The sequence below is a fragment of the Cetorhinus maximus genome, chromosome 25 (genome assembly GCF_964194155.1).
Source record: "Cetorhinus maximus chromosome 25, sCetMax3.hap1.1, whole genome shotgun sequence".
Classification (NCBI taxonomy): Eukaryota; Metazoa; Chordata; class Chondrichthyes; order Lamniformes; family Cetorhinidae; genus Cetorhinus; species Cetorhinus maximus.
In genome coordinates this window covers 41,390,104-41,416,109 of record NC_135903.1, presented here as the reverse complement: position 1 = coordinate 41,416,109, position 26,006 = coordinate 41,390,104, and the positions used below count along the sequence as shown (strand labels likewise).

At 45.8% G+C, this 26,006-nt stretch overlaps 1 protein-coding gene across 1 annotated transcript in view; it reads left to right on the top strand.

Annotated features, from left to right (window-relative positions):
- Positions 1 to 353: 353 nt before the first annotated feature.
- The window catches only part of cyb561 (cytochrome b561), a 32,680-nt gene continuing 7,027 nt past the window's right edge, over positions 354 to 26,006 (top strand). Inside the window, exons 1-4 of the mRNA XM_078529843.1 lie at positions 354 to 657; positions 16,931 to 17,169; positions 24,075 to 24,173; positions 24,693 to 24,796. Coding sequence (XP_078385969.1) covers positions 16,962 to 17,169; positions 24,075 to 24,173; positions 24,693 to 24,796 — 411 coding nt within the window. The 5' untranslated portion in view covers positions 354 to 657; positions 16,931 to 16,961. The remainder of the gene's footprint in view (positions 658 to 16,930; positions 17,170 to 24,074; positions 24,174 to 24,692; positions 24,797 to 26,006) is intronic.

Here is a 26,006-nt window from a genome sequence, read left to right as displayed (position 1 = left end):
CAACGTGTCTCTTTGTTCAGCAAAACTCTGCCTCTCTTTACAGATGCTGCCTGACCTGCTGTTCTGTTCTTTCTGGTTTCCTTCAACCTTGGGTCATTACAAGAGGGAGTGTGAATGTGCATGAGTCCTGTTACAGAAATAGTTAAACACACGTAATGATAATTTAAGGACTTGTTTGAATAAAGATTAAAAATTCAACTCTGAGGAAGTATGACTCAGAGTTCCTTATTGGAATCAGCCGGGTGCAGGATCAGCTAACAGCATTATTAGTCGATCTTCTGCATCACCATGGCAACTAGCCAGGCCCTGAGGCTGTGCCTCACCAGCTGATATGCTTCCTTGTTCAGTACAACGCAAATGGGCAGGTCAGATAGCACTGCCTTACATAAGGATGTTCGACAGCCCAGTGTCTTCCTGTTTCATAGCAGTATGAGCACATTGCTCTTATTGAGACTCAGCAGAACCTGACAGATTTGATCTCAAGTTACTGAACTCACAGAGCCGCCAATTCCCTCAGCTTCTTCCTCCCCATAGGAGCAACGACCCAGTAGATTTTTTTTTCCCCTTCCCTTTGATGGTGCCTAGATTTGCCAACCTGTAACAGGTCACTGCGTGGACAGCAGGAGTTGGAACTGGATCTTCAATCCATTAGGGCAGGTAAGCTCTTTAGTGTTGAATTCCACAATGTCAAAGCATTGTTGCCAACGTCTGTGCCTTTCTGGGACTGATATGTGTGGGTGTGAGGCGGTGTTTTGTCAGACTTTTCAGAGCGTGACGCTAAGAAATAGGCTGTACTTGTTCAAAAATATCTTACATAAAGGTGCGGGGGAGAGTTCATGGGGAGTAAAAGGAATAACATTTTCAGATTAAATTTTAGAGAGCAGTTGAATTCTGAGGTAAAACAACAGGCTCTGAACCCTGTACTTTGCTCTTTGGTTCAACTCCTCTGTTCACATTCCTTTTTGAATGTAAGACATTTCAGGAGCATATCTGACAGAAGGCTCATGAGTCCCCTCCCTTCAGCCTCTCCACAGTGCACACAAATCCACATTATAAGGAGCTGACAGCCTCAACCGCCCAAGGGGATGACCTTGTTGTAAGTGCAGCTCGGTGTTTTCCTGAACTCTGCCCAGCCTGTTGACTATGAGTATAAATGTGTCCAAGTGCTGTGTTCAGGGAACTCTTCCAGAATCAAAAGTGGCAAGTCTAAGTATCTTCAGGAAACTTAGAACATGTGCAAAATGTCTTAGAATCTTACAGCAAAGAAAGAGGCCATTCAGCCCATCATTCCAGGTCTTTGAGAAGAGCTATTCAATTAGTTCCATTGCCCCCTGCTCTTTTCCCAGAGTATTGTGATTATTCTACTTCAAGTATTGATCCAATTCCCTGTTGAATGTTACAATTCTATCTGCTCCCATCACCCTTTGAGACAGCGAATTCCAGATCATAATAACCTGCTCTGTAAAACAAATTCGCCTCATCTCTCCTCTGGTTCTTTTGCTGATTATATTTAAAGTGCCCTTTTAAGGGTGTCTTTGTGCTGTCATGAGATGGGCGTGGTGCACGGGCTAGACCCAGGGTGAATACTGGACAACGTGCCCCAGGGGTATAGAGAGCTCTCTCCTTCAGGCTACAGCGTCGCTATCTAACTCTGCAGCATCGTTTGTCAAGCCTCATTTCTTAGCAGTTGTTTCCAAACTCATCAGTGCAATGGTTCAAACACAGCCCTGGGAATGCAGGAGAGGCAGGGGGAGCCTCTCCAATAACAAAGGGAGCATGGGGTGGGGTTGTATTCAGGGATCTCTCCAGGAATTAAGGAGGAGTGATCCTTCTGGGAATGCAGGGAGGGAGCAATCACCACGCAGCAACAAGTTAATGAAGATTTCTCCTGCTCCATATTCCCACCGGGATGGTAAATATGTGAGCAGCCTGGCTCTGGATCATCCGTTATCATTCCCCGATTGTGAATTCCAGCCTCAATGATATTTCAGTGGGGAGTGACTGAGTGTCAGAAACCACATCGTGCAGATGAGATGAGATAAGTTGCCATTTTGTGGTTGAGGTGAATATTAATGATTCCGTGACACTCTGTGAAGGAGGATGGGGAGAAATCCTGGTGGAATATTCCTTCATATACCAAAAACAGCTTCACTCTTAACCCAGGGCAGAATTTTACATCTCACAGGCGAGTGTCCTGTTGCACTCGCACAATATTTCGGTCGATGGGCGCATGTGATAGTCGGTAGTGTGCCCGCCGACAATTAAGAGGCCCATTAAGGCCATTAATCAATTAATTAAATGCTATTTTTCGCTGCCCATCCAGCTTCACAGTTGGCGGGCGAGCGGGCGAATTGGCCTTTGCATTTTTGAGGATCCTCATCCATGGGCCGGATGAGGTTTCCGACATTAATTTTTAAAATAATAAAAATATTTTGACAGAATTATTATTATGTCTATGTTCATATGAGTGAGTCCTATGTGGGGACATTTTTCTCACATTTTCCACATCTTTATTTAGGGATTTTATATTCTTCAGCTCCCTGAGCCAGCTCTCTGCCTTCAGGGAGCTTCCTTTGTGCGCTCCCTCACGCCCGCGCTGACCTCAGCGCTCGCCTTCCCCCCGCCCCCAACCCGGCAGCGCTGAGCTTCTCAGTCTGCCTTTCACACTGGCTGGCCATCCATCGGGGGCCGACCATGGGGCGGTGGGACCATTTCCCACTGCTCCTGGGCTGAGCAGACTAACCGGCTACCTGAAAATCCTGCCCTCATTGAAGGAGGAGGCCACTTGTCCTATCGGGCCAGCCCCGGCTGTGAAACAGTAATCCAGCCTAATCCCACTTCCTTGATCTGTTGCCCTGCTGCTAACATAACCTCAAGTCCATATACAAAGGTTTTAAAAATGCTAATAGGGCTTCTGCCTCTAACACCCTTTCAGGCAGTGAATTCCATATTCAGAGTGAGAAACCATTTCCTCAACTTCCCTTAAATCTTACAATTACTTTAAATCTCTCCACTAGTTATTGACATCCCTACCAAAAACAATAAGTCCTTCCTACTGATTTTATCTGGGCTCCTCACAGTTTTATACACATTAATTAAATCTCTTCTTAGCCTTCTCTGTTACAATGAGAACAACACTGTCCTATCCAATCTTTCCTCCTAAATAAATTCTCAGGTGGCAACATCCTTGTAAATCTCCTCTATACCCTCCCAAATGCAATCACACCCTTCTTGTAATGCAGCAACTTGAACTGTATGCAGTCCAAGTAGTTCTAGCATATCCTCCCTGCTCTTACATTCTATGAATGGGGTATTCCCCCCCACAACATTGCACTAAGTGCAAGAGTGGGCGTGAGAAACAGCGTTTTACCCTCCGGCCGCAGTGGCAGGTTTTTGTGCCATGTCGTCCATTCCCCATCTTATTAATTATGTGCACGTGTGAAACACGCTGGGTCGCTGGCGGACGACCTCTGATTTTCTCACTCCACCGTCAGCTCACCGCTTCCTCACTCCAGGTGCCACATTTAAATGGCACCCCTGCAAAGGTTTGTCAATGTCTGCAGCCCAGGGCTGCTCCATGGAAGACATGGTTCCCAAAGGGAGGAAGCATGCTGCTCCGAAATTCAGTGATGCCTCACTGAAGCACCTGTTGGACACAGTCGAGGCCTGCCGTGATGTCCTCTATCCCCCATTCTGGCCACAGGAGGTCCAGCAAGGTCACCAATCTGGCTTGGGAGGTGGTGGCAGTGGTTCTCAGTGCCAATACTGTGCAGAAGATGTCAGACACCTAATGCAGGAAGAGGATGAATGATCTCATCTGTGCCACCAGAGTAAGTCAACTATCTCATCACTCTCAACTCACACACTCACAAGCCCATCACACATTCACTGGCATCTCACTCACTGCCAGCTCAAGGGACATCACCACTCACGCTCTCACACTCACCCTCACATCTCCATCTGGCCTCATCTCCTCCGGAGATCGCGTCTTCATCCAGTCTGTGGCTCCACTCATGCCAGGCATCCTTTTCATCTGCCCTTGCATGTGCCTTGCTCACACTCTCTCCAGCTGTCTTCATGTAAACTTGCACACAATAAAAGGGAGAGGTCCCAGACCAGGGGTGGAGTGACTGAAATTGAGGTCCTCGCTCCCTATGAGAATCCAGCCAATGAGCTGGCAGGAGAGGGCACTGACTGTGCCTGCACCAATGGCGAGGTGGGCGGTGCACACCCAAGTGAGGATCCTGCACCAGCTCATCCATCAGATAACCATACTGTGAGTGCTTTGTCCTGTTTTAGAGTCGCCTGCCATGCACAAATTATCTCTCCTTTCTTTCATAGGCAACTCTGGAAAGCTCCTGAGGGCATCCACAAGCCAAGCCCTCAGCTCCAGCCTCGGATGAGGAACCAGAGGACACCACAGAGGAAGACCCCTCATAACACTCACCCACACCCTCCACCAGTGCAGAGGCACACGCCTCAATGAGGCCTAGTTCTACAGCAGCCTCTGGGTCACAATCTGGTGAAGGCAGGGACATCAGAATTCACCGGCACTCGGAGGGCTGCTGGAGGACATGATTCTGCTGAGTGCGAGTCAGATGACGAGTCTCTGGACTCGGTCCTAAATCAGTTGCCGGAGCTGCAGCGACAATCGCGGGAACATCAAGAAGGGTTGTCGGCTGCATTCCTCAGATTAAAATGGACAATGGAGGAGCCTGTCCGCCTTCACTCTGAGGTGATAGGGATGGAATGCCACGCACCGAGGTCAATATTGGCAGGATGGCAGTCACTGTGGAGACTTTGTTCCAGGACATTGGTCCTGCACTGTTGCAGGAGCTGCACTTCATCGCTTTAGCCCTTGGTGGCATCCATCAATGGCTCTGCGAGAGGGGGGGCGGGGCACCTAGATCTCACTCCAGCTGCCCCATATCTTTAAGGAGTCTGCAAGGGGCCCTTGGGCACTCATAGGGAGGAGGACCAGCAGCTGGACACCCCATGGCCATCATATAGGTGATTTCTGGACTCTCCGGCCAAACAAATTCCACCCTTTATGTGACTCCATCACCTCCAGCTCCATGGGCCGAGGAGGTGCACCTGCCCCACAGCAGGACACCCAAAGCAGGTCAGGGCCCTCCAGGTCTCAGCCCTCCAGCGGACACCCACCAAGGTCACCACAGGCAGCAGGCTGCCTGCACCTCTGCTGTGGATGTCAGGGAAGCACCGAGATATAACAATGGGGTAAGGAAAGTTAAAAAGATTTAGGGGCACTACAGTGGCACAGGTGTTCACAACAGGTATAAAATATACACAAATGTAAATGGGATCAAACTCATTTCTCACCTCCTCTTGTCTATGCCCCCTTCTTATGGTGAACTGTGTTGCTGTCAGTCACACGTGATACCTTGGTCCCTCCCGCCATTCATCACAGATGTCGCTATCATGGGCTTCTCATCTGTGCAGTGTACTTCCATATCATCACAGTATATGGTCCTTTTCCAGGTCATTCTCCATATCACAAATCCCTCAACCTTAATGTTAAGTGGGCTTGTGCTACAAACCTTGTTCACATGCTTTGCAGTGTCATGTTTATTCTTGGTTGTGTAAGATTGAGGCAGAGATGTTCTCCTATCTCGTCTGCATTCTTGAAAGGTGAAGGTGATGTGTACAAGTAGAGTTGTGTTCATGCATGGAGACTGGCCATATATCATGCAACTCCATGTGCTCTCTGTCTCTCGGCAGGGTTTCCATGCTGTGAGCTCATACTCAGAGCTCGTGTGCGCTGCTGTCAGCCAACCGCATGTTTGAATTTCAGGGTATATGTCTGCTAAGCTCACCATTAAGTGGGGGCATCTTGCCACCTCAAGGTGACAAAACTCAGCCCCTCTCAGCCACGTTATTTTCTTGGCACACAGCTGTCCAACTTTGAGTGTACCTCACCCCGCAGTTGTGTGTTTAGCGGGGACAAGGCTCTTGTCACAAACCAGGGCTGCAGCGCTGTGCATCCCCTCACCTGAGCACTCACCAAGGTCACATGCTAATTTCTTGAGGCCAGTAGAGGCTTTGAACACAGCTCTGAAAGTACACGCGGTTGCTTTCGACAATGTGGAGGGGGGCACTGAGATAGGAGCGAGGATGTACTGAAGCTGAAGTGTGCTCTTTATTAGCAATGACACGTGAGGGCTTCATGGTGTGTGTGCATTTTGGACATGGCAGGGGTCAGGGCTGGCCAGGACGAGCTGCAGTGAGTGCCCTCTTGGACAAGTGCCCTCCATCATAGGCCAACATGATCACCAGCATTACTACTCCTCTCATTACACCCACGCACTTCAATAGGAGAGTGAATAGTTGCACATCAGGCTCATATTGTCCTGATCCTTTGAAGGATAATGAAGTCTTGGGAGCAGATGTACACCCTGAAATTAAGAAATGCGGTTGGCTGACAGCAGCGCACACGAGCTCTGAGTATGAGCTCATAGCATGGAAACCCTGCCGAGAGACAGAGAGCACATGGAGTTGCATGATATATGGCCAGTCTCCATGAGGGCACAATGTCTGTGTTAAAGAGGAGGCATTTTAATGTGTGGAAGACAAGTGTTTGACATTGTCATGCTCAGGTGGTCCACATCCATATCACAATGAAGACATAATGCTACAAGACCACTGAGGATTTTGTAGGATGCCATTGTGACTGTAATGCTGGAGCGATGCTTCAAGAGGCAACATTCTCTGACATCTGATGCAGGGATACCATCCTCCAGTTAGCACCTCATCTCAGCAAGGACACATGCTCCCGAGGCTTCATTATCCTTCAAAGGATCAGGACAATATGAGCCTGATGTGTAACTATTCACTCTCCTTTTGGAGTGCGTGGGCAAAATGAGAGGAGTAGCAATGTGGTGATCATGTTGGCCTAGATGGAGGGCACTTGTCCAAGAGGATACTTACTGCAACTCTACATCCTCTGTGTGGAATCTGGCAGCTATACACATGCCTGACACACACGCGCCTGCCTCGTCTGGGCTGTGCCATAACTTCACACCCTGCAGCCTTGGCGTCCTCGAACTCATCACCCTCATCCCCTTCGAGTCCTCCACATTGGAGGAGATGTGCAGCTCCTCCATCTCATCATCTGGCAAGTCATCCCCCTCTGTAGTGTCAGGCTGTTCAGTGTGCAGCAAGCCACAATGATCTGTGAGACCCTCTGGGGAGTGTACTGGAGTGTTCCTCCAGATCTATCCAGGCATCGGAATCACATCTTCAGGATCCCTATGGTGTGCTCCGCCAATGTTCGGCTAGAGCCAAGAGCCTGTTGTACCTCATCTCTACAGGATTCTGAGGCTGCCGCATGGGTGTCGTCAGCCACGTCCTTTGCAGCTACTCTGTCAAGGAGAAGCCAGCCCTGGATCCTGTTTGGTCCCTTGAAGATGTCCAGGAACCACGATCTACTCAAGATGTATGAGTTGAGGGTGCTTTCTGGGTATCTGGCGCAAACCTGCATGATCAGTTTCTTGTGGTCGTATACATTGAGCAAGGGCTAGCTTTTCTGGTTTATGGAGTGCAGTGCCTGTTGCCAGGGAGCTTTTATAGCCACGTGAGTGCAGTCGATGGCACCCCTGCACCTGTGGGAATCCAGAAATCTCAGCAAAGCCCAGTGTCCTGGCTTGTTTGACCTCTGTTGAAGTTGACATAATTGTGGGCCTGGGCAAAAAAGGTGTCTGTGACCTCATGAATGCATTTGTGCATGGACGCTTGAGAAGATTCCACAGAGGTCCCAAGTGGAGCCCTGGAAGGAGCCACCAGTGTAGAAGTTCAGAGCAGCCATTACTTCCATGGTCACTGACAGTGGATTCTCTCCCAGTCCCCATGGCACCAATTCCTGGAGAATGTCAAATGTGAGTCACCAGATCCCTGGACATGCGGAGCCATCAGTGACACTGGTTCTCATTCATCTGCAGATGCGAGTTCTGTAGACCCTGGGTCTTGTGAGCCCATGTCCTGTGAGCCTCATCCCTGTGTCCACAGGAGGCCCTACTGACCCTCGATCTTGATGGTCTTGCTCCTCCCTTTGGCGACCCAGGCACCTCCTTCGCAATCTTCTTCTTCTTCTCTCCAGCCTGTAAGCGATAATGCAGACAACGATAAATCCAGCCTCCGTCTTCCTGATGGTCTCCACTCTGCAGTATCAATGGGAAACATACAAGTGTCAGCGTTAGTCTCCAAAGGTCCTCTTTCTCTCACTGACTCATCAGCGAATGTGGGTTCAAGGGCTTTGTTCCCATGTGGGACATTACTTGCCTCTGAAACGGTGGTCAGTGCAGAGTGTGTATCAAGCCCACCCCATCCCCGCCAACCCAACATGACCGACCGCAGTGAGGTTGCTTTGGGTGACAGTGCAAGAAATCAGGAAAGGCGCTTGGAGCTACTGCTTTCAGCCCGGGTTCTGGGAGCTTCATTCACTGCACTCTAATACTACACTCTTGGGAATAAACATGAGGGAAAGTGTTCATTCAGGAAATGAGGTTATCTGAGGAGGGCCTAAGGTTTCCCTTCAGTGAACCAGCCAGCGGCAACTCTCTAACGGGCTTCTGGAGCTTGTCCATTCGCTCAATTGCTCTGGAGTGTGTTATGACTCTGGGGAATTTCCGCTCTGTGAACAAGGGGTTAAACCAAGGAGATCAATAAGCGCCACTTTCCAGGATTATTCTCACATGAATGGGCATCATTGCTCCACTTTCCTGACTCCCTGCACTGTCATTGAAATGTTCCTAACATGCCTGAGCTGTGCCTCTCCCCTCATTTGGAAATGCTCAGTTCAGTTGAGTGCCACTTTAATCAGCCCCTCCCCTCTCCCCATGCATGCAGCTGCCTCCAATCCACCCACAGAGCCCCCACCAGCAGAGCTACTCCTCAGTTTAATCAGCTGTGGCTCAGTTCATAGCACCCTTGCCTTTGAATCAGAGGGTTGTGGGTTCATGTCCCACTCCCGGAAACCAAGAACTGTGATTGTACTCAAAAGAGTTGCAATCTGTGACTGTTGATAACTCGAAAGAGTATCACTGCACGATGGAAGATGGTGGTGCCGAGCTCTCATTGCCAGACCAGCTTCAACCCTCCCTGTGTGAGTGTGGAAACCCCTCCCATCATCACTTTCCTACCCACCTGACCAGTGTATTGATATCTCCCTACAATTTTCTTCCTCACTATCAAGCACTTGACCAATTTTTGTATCATTTGCAAACTTCTTAAATGTAGGGGGTATGATTAAGCCCAATTCATTGATATATACCACAAAAACCAATAGTCCCAGCACTAAGCCTTGCAGAACACCATTAGAAGCAACCTTCCAGTCACAAAGACACCTGTCTATCATAGCCTTTTGCTTTTTGCCACTGAGTTGAGTTTGGATCCAGCTTGATGCTTGCCCTTGGATCTCATCACCTCAACTTTTCTAATCAGTTTGTCAAAAGCCTTGCTAAAATCCATAAAGACTACACTTGAGTGTTACCCTCAGCGACCCTCCTTGTTACCACCTTAAAAGTTTTAATAAAGTCGCTCAGACACAACCCCACCTTAACAAATCCATGCTGACTGTCCTTGATTAATCGGTGCTTTTCTACATTTATACTCCCTCAGAGGTTTTTTTCCAATAGTTTTCTATCATTGGCTGGCCTGTAATTGCTCAGTCTATACCCTTCCTTTTTAAGCAACAACTCATTATCAGTCCTCCAGGCCTTCACCATCACTCTTGTAGCCAGAGAAGATTGGAACATTATAGTTGGAGTCTCCGTTATATCTTCCTTTGTTTCATATAGCAGCCTGGGATATACTTCATCTGAACCTGTAGTTTAGCCACTTTCAAAGATGGCAAACACCTTAGTATCTCCTCTCTCAATACGTTTGTCACATCCAATAATTCACATTCCTGTTCTACAATGACTCCGACTGCAATGTCTGATTCCGCCCCCTCTTTTGTGAAAACAGACTTCAACTATCCATTCAGAACCATGCCCCCTCCACCGCAAGTTACATTTTTGGTTTCTAATTGCCCCTACCCTTACCTTAGTTATCCTCTTGATCTTTATGTATTTATAAAACATCCTAAGGTTTTCCTTGATTTTACTTCCCAATATGTTTTCATGCCCTCTCTTTGCTTTCCTAATTTCCCTTGTGATATCATTCCTGAATTTTCTATACTCCTTTCGGTTTTCTGCCGCACTGAATTTCAGTATCTGACATAAAGCTATTTTGTTCCCTGAGACCACTCCCTATGCTGTTTGGCACCCAATGCGGTCTAAATTTGGGATTCCAAACCTAGACATCAGTAGAACTCATTACAGCTTAGAACCAGTGTGAGACACATTGATGTTGTAATATAAGCTCCAGAGATTTACTGGACTGAGGTCACCCAGAATACTTCACTGAGGCATATTCCACAAATGGATGCCAAGCCAATGAAGGTGATATAAAGAGGGATGATCAATAGCTTGGTCAGAGAGGTGAGTTTAAAGTCAGGCCTTTTTTGAGGAGAGTGAGGTGGGGAGGCAGGAGATAGTCTGGGCTAAGGATACTGGGTCAATAGAAAATTTCTAGACTGAGTTTAATGGATTTTCGTTAGGTAAGCCAATGAAGAGATATGGAGCAAATGCTGTTGAGGTACAGATCAATCATAATTCAATAGAACAGGAGACTGAGGAATGGGGGCTCAGGGAGCCCCCCTGGAAATTGTGGAGCAAAGGAGACAGAGGATTTAAGGGACTGAGGAATGGGAAGAAACTGAGAGTGGGGGATTTGGGGTCAAGTAAGCATAGTAGATGGGCACAGGGATTGGCCCTTCCTGAAGATCTGGGAGGCACTAAGAGAGAAGCAGCCAACATAGGGATGAATGAAACCTGGAGACCGTACTGTGGATGGATGGTGTAAGATTGTTTCATCTGGTGGACGATTGGAGGTAAACTGAAGAATCATACCAGATGAACGAGGGAGGAAAGTTTGTGAACAAAAGACAATTAGACTGTAGGATCCTTCATCTCCTTTGGGTATTGATGTTGAGATGGAACTAATCTCTGGGAATGAGGTTGCAGGACCTGAAGCCTGAATGGCCTCCTCCTGAACTGCAGGTTCTATCATTCTATGATTTCTAAGGTTTAGAAATGTTGATATTGGTTTGAGTTTAGGATGACATGCCCAATGAGAAGTATCCAAAACACCAAGCCCAAAGTCCAGTTTGGTGCAGGTCAGACTGTGATGTGTGAAGTCCAAGTACAGGTCAATACTGACTATGGCTCCTAGTTCAGAGCTGTGTCCTTCACACCGAACTGGAGCGAAACCAGAATCCAAGGAGATAGGGGCAGAGACTGGGCCTGTTAGAAGTGGCATTGACTGGGAAGCCTAACTGCAACTTGTACAGTGCAGGAGGTTTCTGGCTATGGTTTCAGGGTTAGTATAGCAGGTTCTGGGATTTTTAATGGTTATAGATAGGATATCAGGGCATTACACATATTAATACCAGTTACATATAGACTATCAGTGAGTTATAACATTGCTGTTCACCATGAGGAGAATCAGTATTACCAGTATTAGTTATCAATGCAATTTCACTAAGTGATCATTAGTAACTGGTTAACTCAAAGTGTCTTCACTCTCTAATTTCTCATCCGTAAATCACTCCCCACCTTTGGATTCCTCTGTTCCTCTCCCTCAGATTCCCCTCCCTCGGATTCCCCTCTCCCCCATCTTCAGTTTCCCTTCCTTGGGTTCCCTGACCTCAGATTGCACATCTGCAGTTTTCCCTCTTTGTCTTCTCTCAGGTGGCCTCCTCGTTCCTGGATGATCTCATACAACATCCGCTGGTGTGAAAACACAAGAAAAAAATACTCAGCTACAGGCAGCCTTGACCTTTTATAAGATAAATGTAATAACATTTGTAGAAGTCACATGGTCAGGTTCCTCATCTGAATAGCACATAATCAAACATCAAGGAATGTCTCCAACCAGAATTAGCAACTGGGCTATAGGGGCATTGAAGAAAGGGCTTTAAGGATTTACAAGGATGATAGCAGAACTGAGACATAGGCAGAGAGAGAGAAAAAATCTGCTCATGGAGAAGGCCAAACAGTAGCTGAACAAATTTGTGAGGTGACAATTTTGGTTTTCGTCTAATAATTCAATTTGAATGAATGTCATTTAATTCAGTTAGATTTAGTGCCGTTATGGAAAAAAAGCAAAGATGAATCAAGAGTGAAAGTTTTCAGCTGGGAAAAGGCGAATTTTTCTATGTGATTTGGCAAATGTCGTCTAGAAACAGACACTTGAAAGTAAATCAGTGTCAGAGCAGTGGGAGGAATTCAAGGAAGAGATAGAGAGGTTTCAGGACAAATATGTTCTTTTTTTAATTCTTTCACCAGATGCCAGTATCGCTGGCTGGGCCAGCATTTATTGCCCATCCCTAACTGCCCTTGAGCAGGGTGGTGAGCTGCCTTCTTGAACCGCTGCAGTCCATGTAGAACACTCACAGTGCTGTTAGGAAGGGAGTTCCAGGGTTTGTCTACTTATTCAATCATTGTGGGTAAAGCCTGATGATTTTTTTTATCCCTCCTAAAGTTGTTGTAATTGTACAATTGTTGTTCAGGAAATTGTATTTTATATCTTGAACTAGCCAGAATAATGGAAGGAACTGTCAGGGAAACCATTGAATATCGGAGTCTCTCCTTTGTTATGTCTATTTTCTAATGGTCTGTGTTCATCGATGATGACACTTTACCCACGCAGTGGGAATTAATTTCCTCGGGCTTTTCCCACTGGCATAAACTCTGACAGGATAGTCAGGAAAACTCCAAAAAAATTATCTCCCTGCTGCAATGAAACTTCTGCAATGGGATCAAGATGTGTCTTGGCCAGTGTTACGGAACAGGGTTAGAGAATTGGCAGCTTGGTTTACGCCTTGAGAAAGAAGCAAGCAGTGTCCCTTCCCAACAGGCAAGACCTGAAGCTTCACGTCCTTGCAAATGGATGAGCTCATGTTTATGGAAATGGCCATTGATTCAGCAGTTCCCTAGGACAGTTGATATGACTGACAAATTAATCTCATGCTAAGGTGTCATGTTGTCAGCTGTTATGTGATGTGAACATCACATAATCAAATCTCCAAGAATCTCCCCAACCAGAATTGGCAACCCTAATGTAGAAGCATTGAAACTACAAGGATTCATTGGCGTCATTGTTAAGGAGGCTGTTTGTACTGTATTCGAGGCTTGTACCGTACAACACTTCAACTTGTACATTGTTATCTTCTGGGCAAGAAATGTCCAAAGGAACTTAACTCCAGCTTTAGCATTGATTGCTATGGGAACCCATGATTCACATTAAGTTGTTTCACTTAAAGGCTTTCCAGGAACGCAGCCTCAACTTAAAATGAGGACTTACTGTATTGTCTCTTTCTAACCAGCTATCCCCCAAGGCTGGCTACTGCTCTTCAATTCCATTTATCTTTCTTCTCTTCTCCACCCATCCAGTAAAGAACTTTGGGATGTAAAGTTTCTGTTGTTGTTGCTAAGGCACCAATTATCCGTTAATTGGCCAGCCAGCGTGAAATCGCGGTCGGGCCGAATGGCGGGAGGCGGGCTGTTTCGCGGGCACTCCCATGCTCACCCGCCGTGCCCACCTGATAACCAGAAAACCCTGCCCAATATGTTCTTGAACCTATGAGGACCAGGCTATTTTGGAACAAAAACAGAAAATGCTGGCAAAACTCAACAGGTCTAACAGCATCTGTGGAGAGAAAGACAGAGTTTCGAGTCCTTCTGTCTCTTCTTTGGAGCTCTTTGTCATACGGGCTCAAAACGTTAACTCTGTCTTTCTCTCCACAGATGCTGTCAGACCTGCTGAGTTTTTCCAGCATTTTCTGTTCTTGTTTCAGATTTCCAGCATCCGCAGTATTTTGCTTTTAGGCTATTTTGGACCTGGTTGTGTGGAATGAGACAGAATTACTTAAGGACCATATAGTAAATGATCCTCCATGTAAGGATGACCATAACAAGATGAATTTCACATTCAATTTGAGAGTGAGAAATGTGGATCCATTACTAATATCTTAAACTTAAATAAAGGCAATTTCAGGGGTATGAAGACAGAATTGGCTAAAGTGGACTGAGTAAATAGGTTAAAGTGTAAGGTGATGGAGATGCAGTGGCAGATATTTAAGGATATACTTCATAACTCTCAACAACAATATATTCCACTGAAGAAGAAAGACTCTAACAGAAGGATGCACCATCCATGGCTAAGGAAGTTAAGGGTGGTGTCAATTGGAAAGAAAAGATGTACGATGCTGCGAACATTACTGGTAGAGCATAAGATTGGGAAAGTTTTAGAAATCAGCAAAGGATGGCTAAAGGAAAAGGGAGACATTGGAGTATGAGGAAAACTAGCAAGAAATATAAAATCAGACAGTAAAAGCTTCTACGTAAAGGTAAATAAAAGGGAAACGAGTTGCTAAAGTGAGTGTTGACCCCTTAGGGGATGAGACTGGGGAATTCATGATGAGAGACAATGATATGGCAGAGGCTTTGAACAAGTATTTTGTGTCTGTCTTCACAGTAGAAGGCACAAAAAGCATCCCGAGAATAGTTGAAAATAAAGAGACAAAAGGGAGGGAGGAATTTAGTTCCACCACTAGAGAAAAAGTAATCAGAATATTAATGGGACTAAATGCTGCAAGTCCCCAGGATCTGATGGATTGCATCCTAGAATCCTAAAAGAAGTGGCTACAGAGATAATGGATGTGTTGGTTGTAATATTTCAAAATTCCCTAGATTCTAGAAAGGTCCAAGCGGATGGAACACCGCAAATGTAACACCACTACTCAAGAAAGGAGGAAGGCAGAAAGCAGGAAACTACAGGCCAGTTAGCCTAACATCTGCCATTGGGAAAATGCTAGAATCCACTATTAAGAGATCGTAGCAGGGCATTTAGAAAATCATAAGACCATCAGGCACAGTCAACATGGTTTTGTGAAGGGAAATTGTGTTAGATAAATTTATTAGAGTTCCTTTTTGGGTATAATGAATAGGGTGGGTAAAGGGGAACCAGTAGATGTGGTGTATTTGGATTTCTAAAAGGCATTCGATGAGGTGCCACCTAAAAGGTTATTACACAAGGTAAGAGCTCATGGTGTTGGGGGTGATATATTAGCATGTATAAAGGACTGGCTAACTAACAGGAAACAGAGAGTCGGGATAAATGGTTCACTTTCAGAATGGAAAAAAGTAATGAGTGGAGTGCCGCAGGGATCAGTGCTGGCACCTATCTATTTACCTTTTATATTAATAGCTTAGCTGAAGAGCCCAACAGTATTGTATCCAAATTTGCTGATGATGCAATGATAGGTATGAAAGCAAGTTGCGAGGAGGACATAAGGAGTCTGCAAAGATATATAGATAAGGTTAAGTGAGTGGGGCAAAAATTTGGCACATGCAGTATAATGTGGGAAAATGTGAGTTGTCCACTTTGACAGGAAGAATAAAAAAAAAATATTATTTGGATGGAGATAGACTGCAGAATGCTGCAGCACAGAGGGACCTGGGTGTCCTTGTACATGAATCACAAAAAGTCAGAATGCAGGTACAGCAAGTAATTTGGAAGGCAAATGGAATGTTATTGCAAGGGGGATGAGTATAAAAGTAGGGAAATCTTGCTACAACTGTACAGGGTATTGATGAGACGGCACCTGGAGTACTGTGTGCAGTTTTGGTCTCCTTACTTAAGGAGGAATGTACTTGCACTGGAAGCAGTTCAGAGAAGAATCATGAGTCTGATTCCTGGTTGAAGGGGTTACCTTATGATGAAAGCTTGTGCAGTTTGGGCCTGTACTCATTGGAGTTTAGAAGAATGAGGGCTGATCTTATTGAAACACATAAGATTCTGAGGTAGCTTAACAGGGTAGATGCTGAGAAGATATTTCTCTTCTCAAACCCGGGTATTCAAATTCAAAGTAAGGGATCTCCCATTTAGATGGAGATGAGGAGGAATTTCTTCTCTCAGAGAGTCCTTAGTGTTTGGAATTCTCCTCTACAGAGAACAGTGCAGGCTGGGTCATTGAATACATTCAAGGCTGAGTTAGACAGGATTTTGATTGACAAGGGAGTCAAGGGTTATGGGGGCAGGCAGGAAAGTGGAGTTAAGGCCACATCAGATCAGGTGACATCAAATTTTATTGACTGGCGGAACAGACTTGAGGGGACAAATGGTCTACTCCTGCTCTTTTTCTTATGTTCTTAATTGCGCCTGAGAAGGTGGTGGTAAGCTGCAGCAGTCCATGTGGTGTAGGTATAACCACAGTGCTGTTCGTAAGGGTGTTCCAGGATTTTGATCCAGCAATAATGAAGGAACAACGATATTGTTCCAAGTCACGATGGTGAGTGGTTTGGAGAGGAACTTGCAGGTGGTGGTGTTCCCATCTATCTGCTGCCCATGTTCTTCTAGGTGGGAGAGGTTGTGGGTTTGGAAGGTGCTGTCGAAGGAACTTTGGTGAATTCCTGCAGTGAGTTTTGTAGATGGTACACATTGCTGCTGCTGTGCATCAGTGGTGGAGGGATTGAATGCTTAAGGTGTTGGAAGGGGTATCAATCAAGGGGGCTGCTTTGTCCTGGATCATGTCCAGCTTCTTGAGTGTTGTAGGAGCTGCACTCATCCAGGCAAGTTGGGAGTATTCCATCACATTCCAGACTTGTGTTCAGCACTTAAGCTCAACACCAAGTCTAGAAAAACACTTCCTTTTGTGGGGTCATGTTCTGCCTTTGGAGGGGGGGCGCGCGGGGATTACCGATGAGCACACAGGCCTGTAGTAGCTGTATACTTTACTGAAATTCTGGTGCTAACCTGGTGTTGTTTCGCAAAGGACTGATCTTCTGCCTTGTAATAACTTTTCCTACAGGCCCGTGGATCGAGGAAGCCTACATTCTGCAATGGAAAGCAACCCCTTGGAAGAACGCAGCCTGGGCCTACTGCCTTGGTTTATTGCAGCAACCCAGATCCTTGGCCTGGCTGCTGTGGTCATGACTGGGGTGTGGATGGGTTACTATGAAGGGGGTTTTGCGTGGGATGGAACTTCCCTGGAGTTCAATGTCCACCCTCTCTGTATGGTGATTGGAATGGTCTTCCTCTATGGAGACTGTGAGTACCACATTCTCAATGTTTTGCTTCAGTTTGTAGAATTACACTTTGCAAAAAAGAGGATTGTACAACCGGTGAAAGTATACTCTTCACCTCCAACGCTGTTTGTGTATAACATAACGATTTACGTGCCAGGTGAGAGTGTTCTGTACAGGTCAACTGGGAATGCAGAACATGGACAGGGAGGGACCACTAAATGTTGGGAAACAGACAGGCTCAGAACATAAGATGTGACTGTGTTCAGAATGTGGGTTTTGGGTTGGAATTGTAGAACACAGGCATATTGGCATTGGGTTTGGTGATTGCTTCAGATTGTGTTGGTCACTGACCTATCAGACTCCTGGGGGAGAATTTTCCCCCCATTAGGGGGGTTGTGCGGGGGTGGGGGCGGGTGCACAGAGCTGCCTCAGGGAGATTAGTTTAAGTTCTAAAAATCTAAAGAAAAAAAAGAAAAAAGTTTTAAGGCATGCCCTCTCATGTGACAGTGTCACATGAGCTGGGACATGTCAATGAATTTTTATTAAACATTTTATTCAATTTATAAACACTTCATGAAACCTCATCCCGCCCGTGGATGAGGTTCCATGAAGAATGCAAAGGCCACCTGGGCTCTTTGCCTGCCCCCCGCCAACATTAAGGTTGGACGGACATCTCAGTTTATTAATTTAATTAGTTTTTAAATGGCCTTAATGGGCCTTTGACCGTTCGGCGGGAATGCAGCCAAGTTAGCTGCGTGCCTATCGAACTGAAAATCTAACTCACTCACTGTGGCGTCGGGACACATGCCCGATGTCACCGTGCGTCTTTTTACGCCACAGCGAGCGGGTCCCGCCCCTGCTCGTCGAGCCGAATATTCTGGCCCTGGTGTTTCCATTGCAAATAAGGACACCTTTGGTAATAGAGCCTTGCAGTTGACGTCTCTCATATTATTGTAGATGAACCAGATTGTCATCTGGGACCCATACCTGTTGCTATTGAACACCTCATTTGGTCCCACCATTTATTGAGACCTGATGACAATAAAATAAATGGGTCGTTTTAGTAATTAGAATTTATTGAAAGTTTCCTTGCTGTGCTGTTTTTAACCCCTTTTCTGTCACTTCCAATGGTACTGGTCATGGCCAACATGAGAGCAATTTCCCTGACACATGAGGCCACAAGGAGATCCCAGATGGTCCATAAGTTTCTCAGAATTCTATCCATTACAGCTGGATTAGGCTGTATTTAATATTCAAACAAAGAGAAGGACAATTTATTCCATTAGTTGAGTTGCAAACATTGTGAGGTGTTGCACAATCTCCAAAATGAAAGCACATAGGTTCAATCTTAGAGAATCAGGGTGCAGATAAAATTTAGATTCAAACAGGCAGATTTTCTTTGGATTAACAAGGGAGCAACAATGGAATAACAATGGCTCTTCAATGGAGCTCCAGTGATAGAGGAGTCCATGGGGATGTGACAGTATTTGCAGTGGTGAGGTTGTGGGCAGAGGGCCTGGTATTATTTCCAGCAGATCCCAGGAGCGTGCAGTTTTTAGAAGGATCCCCAGAACTAGGTCAATATTTACAGAGTACCACCTGCGCTGAAAACCATGCAACGCTATCACAGTGACAACTCTCACCCAGGCTTTACCCTCCCAGAGAAATCCAAAATGGGTTGGGGAGAGTGTGGAGAGGATCTCGAGATAAACACAAAGCCCAAAACTTGGGGAGCAACATGCTGAAAGGGTGAAGCATGATCAACATTTAGTGGGACTTTGGGTTTCAGTAAAACCCCCAATGGCCTGATTTGCTAATTTGAGTCTTGCACACCACACTTGCTTTTTCCAGTTCTCTGAAGTTGGGAGATCCTGACCCAGATATCATCTAGACCCTAAGCTCTGAAATCCCCTCCCTAAACCTCTCCACCTCTCTGCCCTGCTTTAAGATGCTGCTTAAAACCTAAGTCTTTGACCACGCTGATGGTCACCTGTCCCTATTATCTCTTCACGTGTCTTGGTGTCAAATTTATTGTAATAATGCTCCCATTTCAGTAGATTAAATAGGCTATATAAATGCAAGCTGTTGTTGTTGCTGTAAAAACAGGAGAGTTGAGAGTTATATGTTACAATCAGTCAATAAAACTGGGGAAGAATGTCCATAAGTAACCTTGGTCAGTACGCATTGTTGTTCATCCATAGACAGACACGAGCCATTTGGTCAGATAACAGCCAGGTTCATTGTCATCATTGCAACTGAAAGAGACACACATCCTATCTCTGCAACAAGGCCCAGGACTAGGCCCAAGCAGGGTCTGATTGCTTTTGTGAAGGATTCATTACCCCTGCACAGAGCTGACAATCTGCCTCAAGGCTGTTGCTTCTAATGAAATTTGCAGGCACAATATGAATGGCAAATATGCTCCTAAATGGATCAGGGTGCTGACTGTGAATCACACAGAGATGTTAGAAATAGAAAATAAGGTTAGTTTGTGGCCTTGGGCTTGGTGAATTCAATTTTAAACTCTTGGACTATGGAAAAAGGAAGATATTTTGATGTACAATTAATATAATTGTGTTTTCTCAGTTACACCCTTAGGATAATTCAAATCAAATCATCCCTGAATGCTCCACTTACTCAAAGGTTATCAATCAGTTGACTGTAAGAGGCTCTGTTTAACTTACATAATCCATTTTTTGGAGTCCATCAGAATTTGCTTACCAAAACAGAACTACCTGGAAAAACTCAGCAGGTCTGGCAGCATCGGCGGAGAAGAATAAAGTTGATGTTTCGAGTCCTCATGACCTTTCAACAGAACTGAGTAAAATTAGGAGAGGGGTGAAATATAAGCTGGTTTAAGGTGGGGGGGTGGGGGGAGAGAAGTGGGGGTGGGGGGGGTGGTGGTTGTAGGGACAAGCAAGCAGTGATAGGAGCAGATAATCAAAAGATGTCACAGACAAAGGAACAAAGAGGTGTTGAAGGTGGTGATATTATCTAAGAGAATGTGCTAATTAAGAATGGATGGCAGGACACTCAAGGTACAGCTCTAGTGGGGGTGGGGTGGAAAGACTGACAGGGCATTACAGATATAGATTTAAAAATAATGGAAATAGGTGGGAAAAAAAAAATCTATATAAATTATTGGAAAAAACAAAAGGGAGGGGGAAGAAACGGAAAGGGGGTGGGGATGGAGGAGGGAGTTCAAGATCTAAAGTTGTTGAATTCAATATTCAGTCCGGAAGGCTATAAAGTGCCTAGTCGGAAGATGAGGTGCTGTTCCTCCAGTTTGCATTGGGCTTCACTGGAACAATGCAGCAAGCCAAGGACAGACATGTGGGCAAGAGAGCAGGGTGGAGTGGTAAAATGGCAAGCGACAGGGAGGTTTGGGTCTTTCTTGTGGACAGACCGCAGGTGTTCTGCAAAGCGGTCGCCCAGTTTGCGTTTGGTCTCTCCAATGTAGAGGAGACCGCATTGGGAGCAACGAATGCAGTAGACTAAGTTGGGGGAAATGCAAGTGAAATGCTGCTTCATTTGAAAGGAGTGTTTAGGCCCTTGGACGGTGAGGAGAGAGGAAGTGAAGGGGCAGGTATTGCATCTTTTGCGTATGCATGGGGAGGTGCCGTAGGTGGGGGTTGAGGTGTAGGGGGTGATGGAGGAGTGGACCAGGGTGTCCCGGAGGGAACGATCCCTACGGAATGCCACCAGGCGGGGTGAATGGAAAATGGGAGCATATTTGCCATTCACATTGTGCCTGCAAATTTCATTAGAAGCAACTGCCTTGAGGCAGATTGTCAGCTCTGGGCTGGGGTAATGAATCCTTCACAAAAGCAATCAGACCCTGCTTGGGCCTAGTCCTGGGCCTCACCGTCCAAGGGCTCAAACACTCCTTTCAAGTGAAGCAGCATTTCACTTGCATTTCTTCCAACTTAGTCTACTGCATTCGTTGCTCCCAATGCGGTCTCCTCTACATTGGAAAGACCAAACGCAAACTGGGCGACCGCTTTGCAGAACACCTGCGATCTGTCCGCAAGAATGACCCAAACCTCCCTGTCACTTGCCATTTTAACACTCCACCCTGCTCTCATGCCCACATATCTGTCCTTGGCTTGCTGCATTGTTCCAGTGAAGCTCAACACAAACTGGAGGAACAGCACCTCATCTTCCGACTAGGTACTTTACAGCTTTCCGGGCTGAATATTGAATTCAACAACTTTAGATCTTGAACTCCCTCCTCCATCCCCAGCCCTTTTCCGTTTCTTCCCCCTCCCTTTTGTTTTTTCCAATAATTTATATAGATTTTTCTTTTCCCACCTATTTCCATTATTTTTAAATTTATACCTTTGATGCCGTTAGTCTTATTTCACCCCACCCCCACTAGAACTACCTTGCTTGATCTGCCACCCACTCTTAATTAGCACATTCTCTTAGATAATATCACCACCTTCAACACCTCTTTGTTCCTTTGTCTGTGACATCTTTTGATTATCTGCTCCTATCACTGCTTGCTTGTCCCTACAACTCCACCCCCTCCCCCGCCCAACTTCTCTCCCCCACCTCCCCCCAATCTTAAACCAGCTTATATTTCACCCCTCTCCTAATTTTACTCAGTTCTGTTGAAGGGTCATGAGGACTCGAAACATCAACTTTATTCTTCTCCGCCGATGCTGCCAGACCTGCTGAGTTTTTCCAGGTAATTCTGTTTTTGTTTTGGATTTCCAGCATCCGCAGTTTTTTGTTTTTAGAATTTGCTTACCGATGTTTTGACTGCATCCTCTCCAGAGTAATACCCAAATCAATGGCAATGTCTTATCCCAAAAGTACACATCTCAAGGCATGATCTGTCAATCCAACCTTCCCACCCTTCCACCCACAGCCGCCTCCCTCACAGTTGCAACTCCAAGAATGCAAACTAACACAGTGCGATCAAGAAGTTCATCACAAGTGCTTGATCCTGGTGAAAGTGTTTGGATCTGTCCACCAGGAGCCTCAGACGCTGAACTCTGACTCCTGCCAGAAAAAGCCAAGGATCAGGAGGACGTTCCCTCCTCCTCCATTGGAGGTCAGCATCATCGCTAAATAGCTAGTGTACAGGCCAAAGCAGTAAACAAAGAGGCTAATGTAATGTTGCCCTTTATCTGAAAGGAGCTGGAATTTAATACTCAAGAAGTTAGGCTCCAGTTGTACCAAACCTTGGCTCAGACCCCACCTGGAATTGAACCAATTGGGATCAGCTCTGAGCAGCATAGTATTGATATTGGAGGGCGTGTAGCACAGATTAACCAGAATGATGCAGGGTTTAAAGGCTTAACTTGTTGAGGATGGGAGACAAAAATTATGCCTGTATTCCCTTTCTCACAAGAGGCTGTAAATGCTGGGGTTAATTAACGTTTTCAAGACTGAGATTGCTAAATTTTTGTTGGATTAGGGTATCAAGGGACATGGCCAAAAGAAAGTGGGGTTGAGGTACAGATCACCAACGATCAAATTGAATAGCAGAGCAGCTCAAGCTGCTGTATGACGTCCTCCTGTTCCTATCCCTTTGAACTACAGACACATCTTAGTTGCCCAAATTGGAGTTTGAAAAAGAAAAAAAAAAGGCACTGGGCAGGCTCCAGGAACTAGGGAATCCTTGGTACATTGTCAGCCCAATTAATCCTCTTTATGAACTGATCTCTTTATACTGCTTGGCATATTCTTCAGGGGTGCAGGTCAGGATTTCTAGGTGGCCATCATTTTTGTCAGCCAGCATAGCCCCTTTCACCTGGCCTACTGGCCACCTGACTGATTCCTCCTCCCCCCCCACCAACAACCCATCTGTGTCCCCTCAAACATGAATAGCCATGTGTGGAGGTTCCCCAAACAGAAACGCCCTCCCCTTTCACCAGAAACTCTGCAATTAGGTCAGGACTTGGCATATTGGAATCCCAGCCCAATTCACAAACCTTTCACATACTTTACTCCTGTCTGTCATGTTCAATGGTTTAATTGATCTGTGTTTGATTGTGTTAGTCTGTTCACTGATCTGTGTTCAATGTGCTTGATTGCTTAAGCATGGATGGAACCTTTGAGAGCTAAAGTAAACAGAGGTTTCCAGAGAAAGCTTTGCGAAGACCTGAGCTCTGGACATGTGTGGAGATATGTTGTAATTGAAGAGATATTTTAAAACACTGTAAATAAACCTGTTGGAACTATTATCATCTCTGGATTGCTTTGAGGTGAATCAGATATAAAGTATATAACAAATTGCAGTATACATCTTAAAATTCAGCATGGCCTGCAGAAGGCCCAGGTCTTTTCAGGGTTTTTCCCCGTGGTTTGGGTTTGGAGAGATTTGGAGGGATGGGATGGACTGAGAACTGAGGGAAGTGGAATGGGATTGGGAAGGGGAGAGGAGTGTCTTTGTGACAATCATGGGAGAGATTTTAAAGCAATTGAACAAATCATATTTAGTGATCAACCTACAGTGCTTGCAACTTCCACACAGGAAATCTCCCCATTCAACCATTCATTATAAAGGACGAGGGATACTGAAATTCACCAGAGCTTCTGTTTTGACCAAATCCGTGCTCCACCATGTTGAGTGGGGTGATTTGAAGGAGGCTATATTCTGATGTTCAGCTGTGGCTAGTTTACCAGGTCAAAGTATATTCTTAAATTCCAAGGTCACTAAAAGTAAAATTTTAATTGGAAAGCAGAACACTCCAGAAGACAGTGGGCACACTGTCCTTTCTTAATGCTATAATATGTTGTTATTAACCAGATCCCCTGTTTTACTCTGAATGTCCTCCTGAAATAAAGCATTGAAAACACCACCACAACTTGGTCCCCACACACCACCCCCCAACCCGCTGCCCCCCATCCCCACAACCACCCCTGACTTCTCCTTCCACTGAAGATTACTGATAACCAAATGTCTCTCTCTTGCAGCAATCCTGGTGTACAGAGTGTTTAGAAATGAGAGTAAAACCACAGTGAAGATTCTGCATGCAGCCATCCATCTAATTGCACTGGTGGCAACCATTGTTGGTGAGTCCAGATGTAATAAAGAGCAATAACATTCAGTGTGCAGTGAGAATGGGGGAGTCAAAGTGTGAAGGGGTCTCTGTCTGTTGGGGGTGGGGGATCAATGGAAATTGAAATTGGGAGAGATGAAGAGATAACAGAGGCACCAGGGAAAGAGAGACAAAGGAGAGAGGGAGAGAGACATGAGAGAGAGGGAAAGAGGGAGAATGTGCATGTGGATGACTGAATGGATGACAAACAAAGCTGCTTTGTTTCTGATTGGGGACTCAGGATCCTATCACCTGTGTGGTGGAAAGACCTGAACCAAAACTCTTTGGGTTGAGGTGATCAGGAACCAAGACAAACATTTGTCAACATGTGATGACCAGCCATGTGATGGCAAATGTAAAAAGTGTGAGAAAGCAATTGGGCTCCATATGTCCTTGGGCTCCTTGTCTGATTGGTGGTAAGAAATGGATGGCTATGATTGGCAGCTGGGATTGGAGGTGTATGGACTCTGATTGTGTATTTTTCAACTCCTAGGTCTGGTAGCTGTGTTTAGTTTTCATTCAGCACAGAATATACCTGATATGTACAGCCTGCACAGCTGGTGTGGCCTCATAAGCGTCATTCTCTTCTGTATCCAGGTTAGTGCCCTTCACTGTGCCAACTCAGTTTTATACTCTGCCAGTCTGTGCCCTCTGAGAGAAGTCATCCAAGGCAGGTTAGATTCACCCTGAAATCTGGAATATTCTCTCCCAAAAGGCTATTGTGACTGGGGGTCAATTGAAAATTTCTAAATTCAGATGGATGGATTTTTGTTAGGCAAGGGTATTAAGGGATATGGAACCAAGGTGGGTCGATGGAGATAAGATACAGGTCAGCCATGATATAAAACTTAATTGTGGAACTGTTTGAGGGACTGAATGGGCTACCCATTGGCTGTTGACAAATCTAAAAAACAACACACAAAATACCTCAGATCCTGGAAATCTAGAAACTAAAGCAGAAAAGCTTGAAAAACTCGGCCAGTGGCACCCATTGAGAAATAGAAAGCAGGGGTCGGTAGTTCATGTTCATGGTTCCTCAGGGACCTGATGTCTGGTGCCAGTGCAGGTCCCACATTATGTTTAACAAATAAACAAAGAACAGAACTTCTAAAACAGCCACACTTGCAACAAGCCAAAACTAAGCAACCTTAGGGATAGAGAAAAGCCTGTTCATTCTCATTGTCTTAGTAGCTACACTGGCCTTGCTTCGGTGAATGAGCAAACAGCAACTAATCAGGTAACGTGAATTTCTATAGTGAGGAAGAGAGAAATATACATGGCTCATTGAGGGACGGTCAGGGGAGGGAACGAAAGGCTGGGTTTAACAGACATATTTTCAAAAGAGTTTTAAAGATAAAGGGTGGAACCAGCCCAGATTTGCACTAAGTGCGGTAGCGGGCGGGAAAAAAAATAATTTTACCCGCTGGGCACAATGGCAGCTTTTCACGCCATATCATCCAATCCCGCCTCATTAATAATGCATTCCTGGGAAACATGCCGTTTCAATGGCAGGCGAGGTCTCTTTGCACGCCACTCTGTTACCTTGCTGCTTTCTCATTCAGGGCACACATAGCTCAGAGCTTCCAGCCCAGGACTGTTCCACAGAAGGCATGGCCCCAAAAGGCAAAAAGATTGCAGCCTCCCCCGATTCAGTGACACACCCCTGGAATGCCATTTGGACTCTGTGGAAGTCCGCCATAATATCCTCTGGCTGCAGGAGGGGCAGCAACATTACCACTCCAGCTGGGGAGGCGGTGGCAGTGGTGGTCAGTGCCAATGCCCTGCAAAAGAGGACAGACACCCAGTG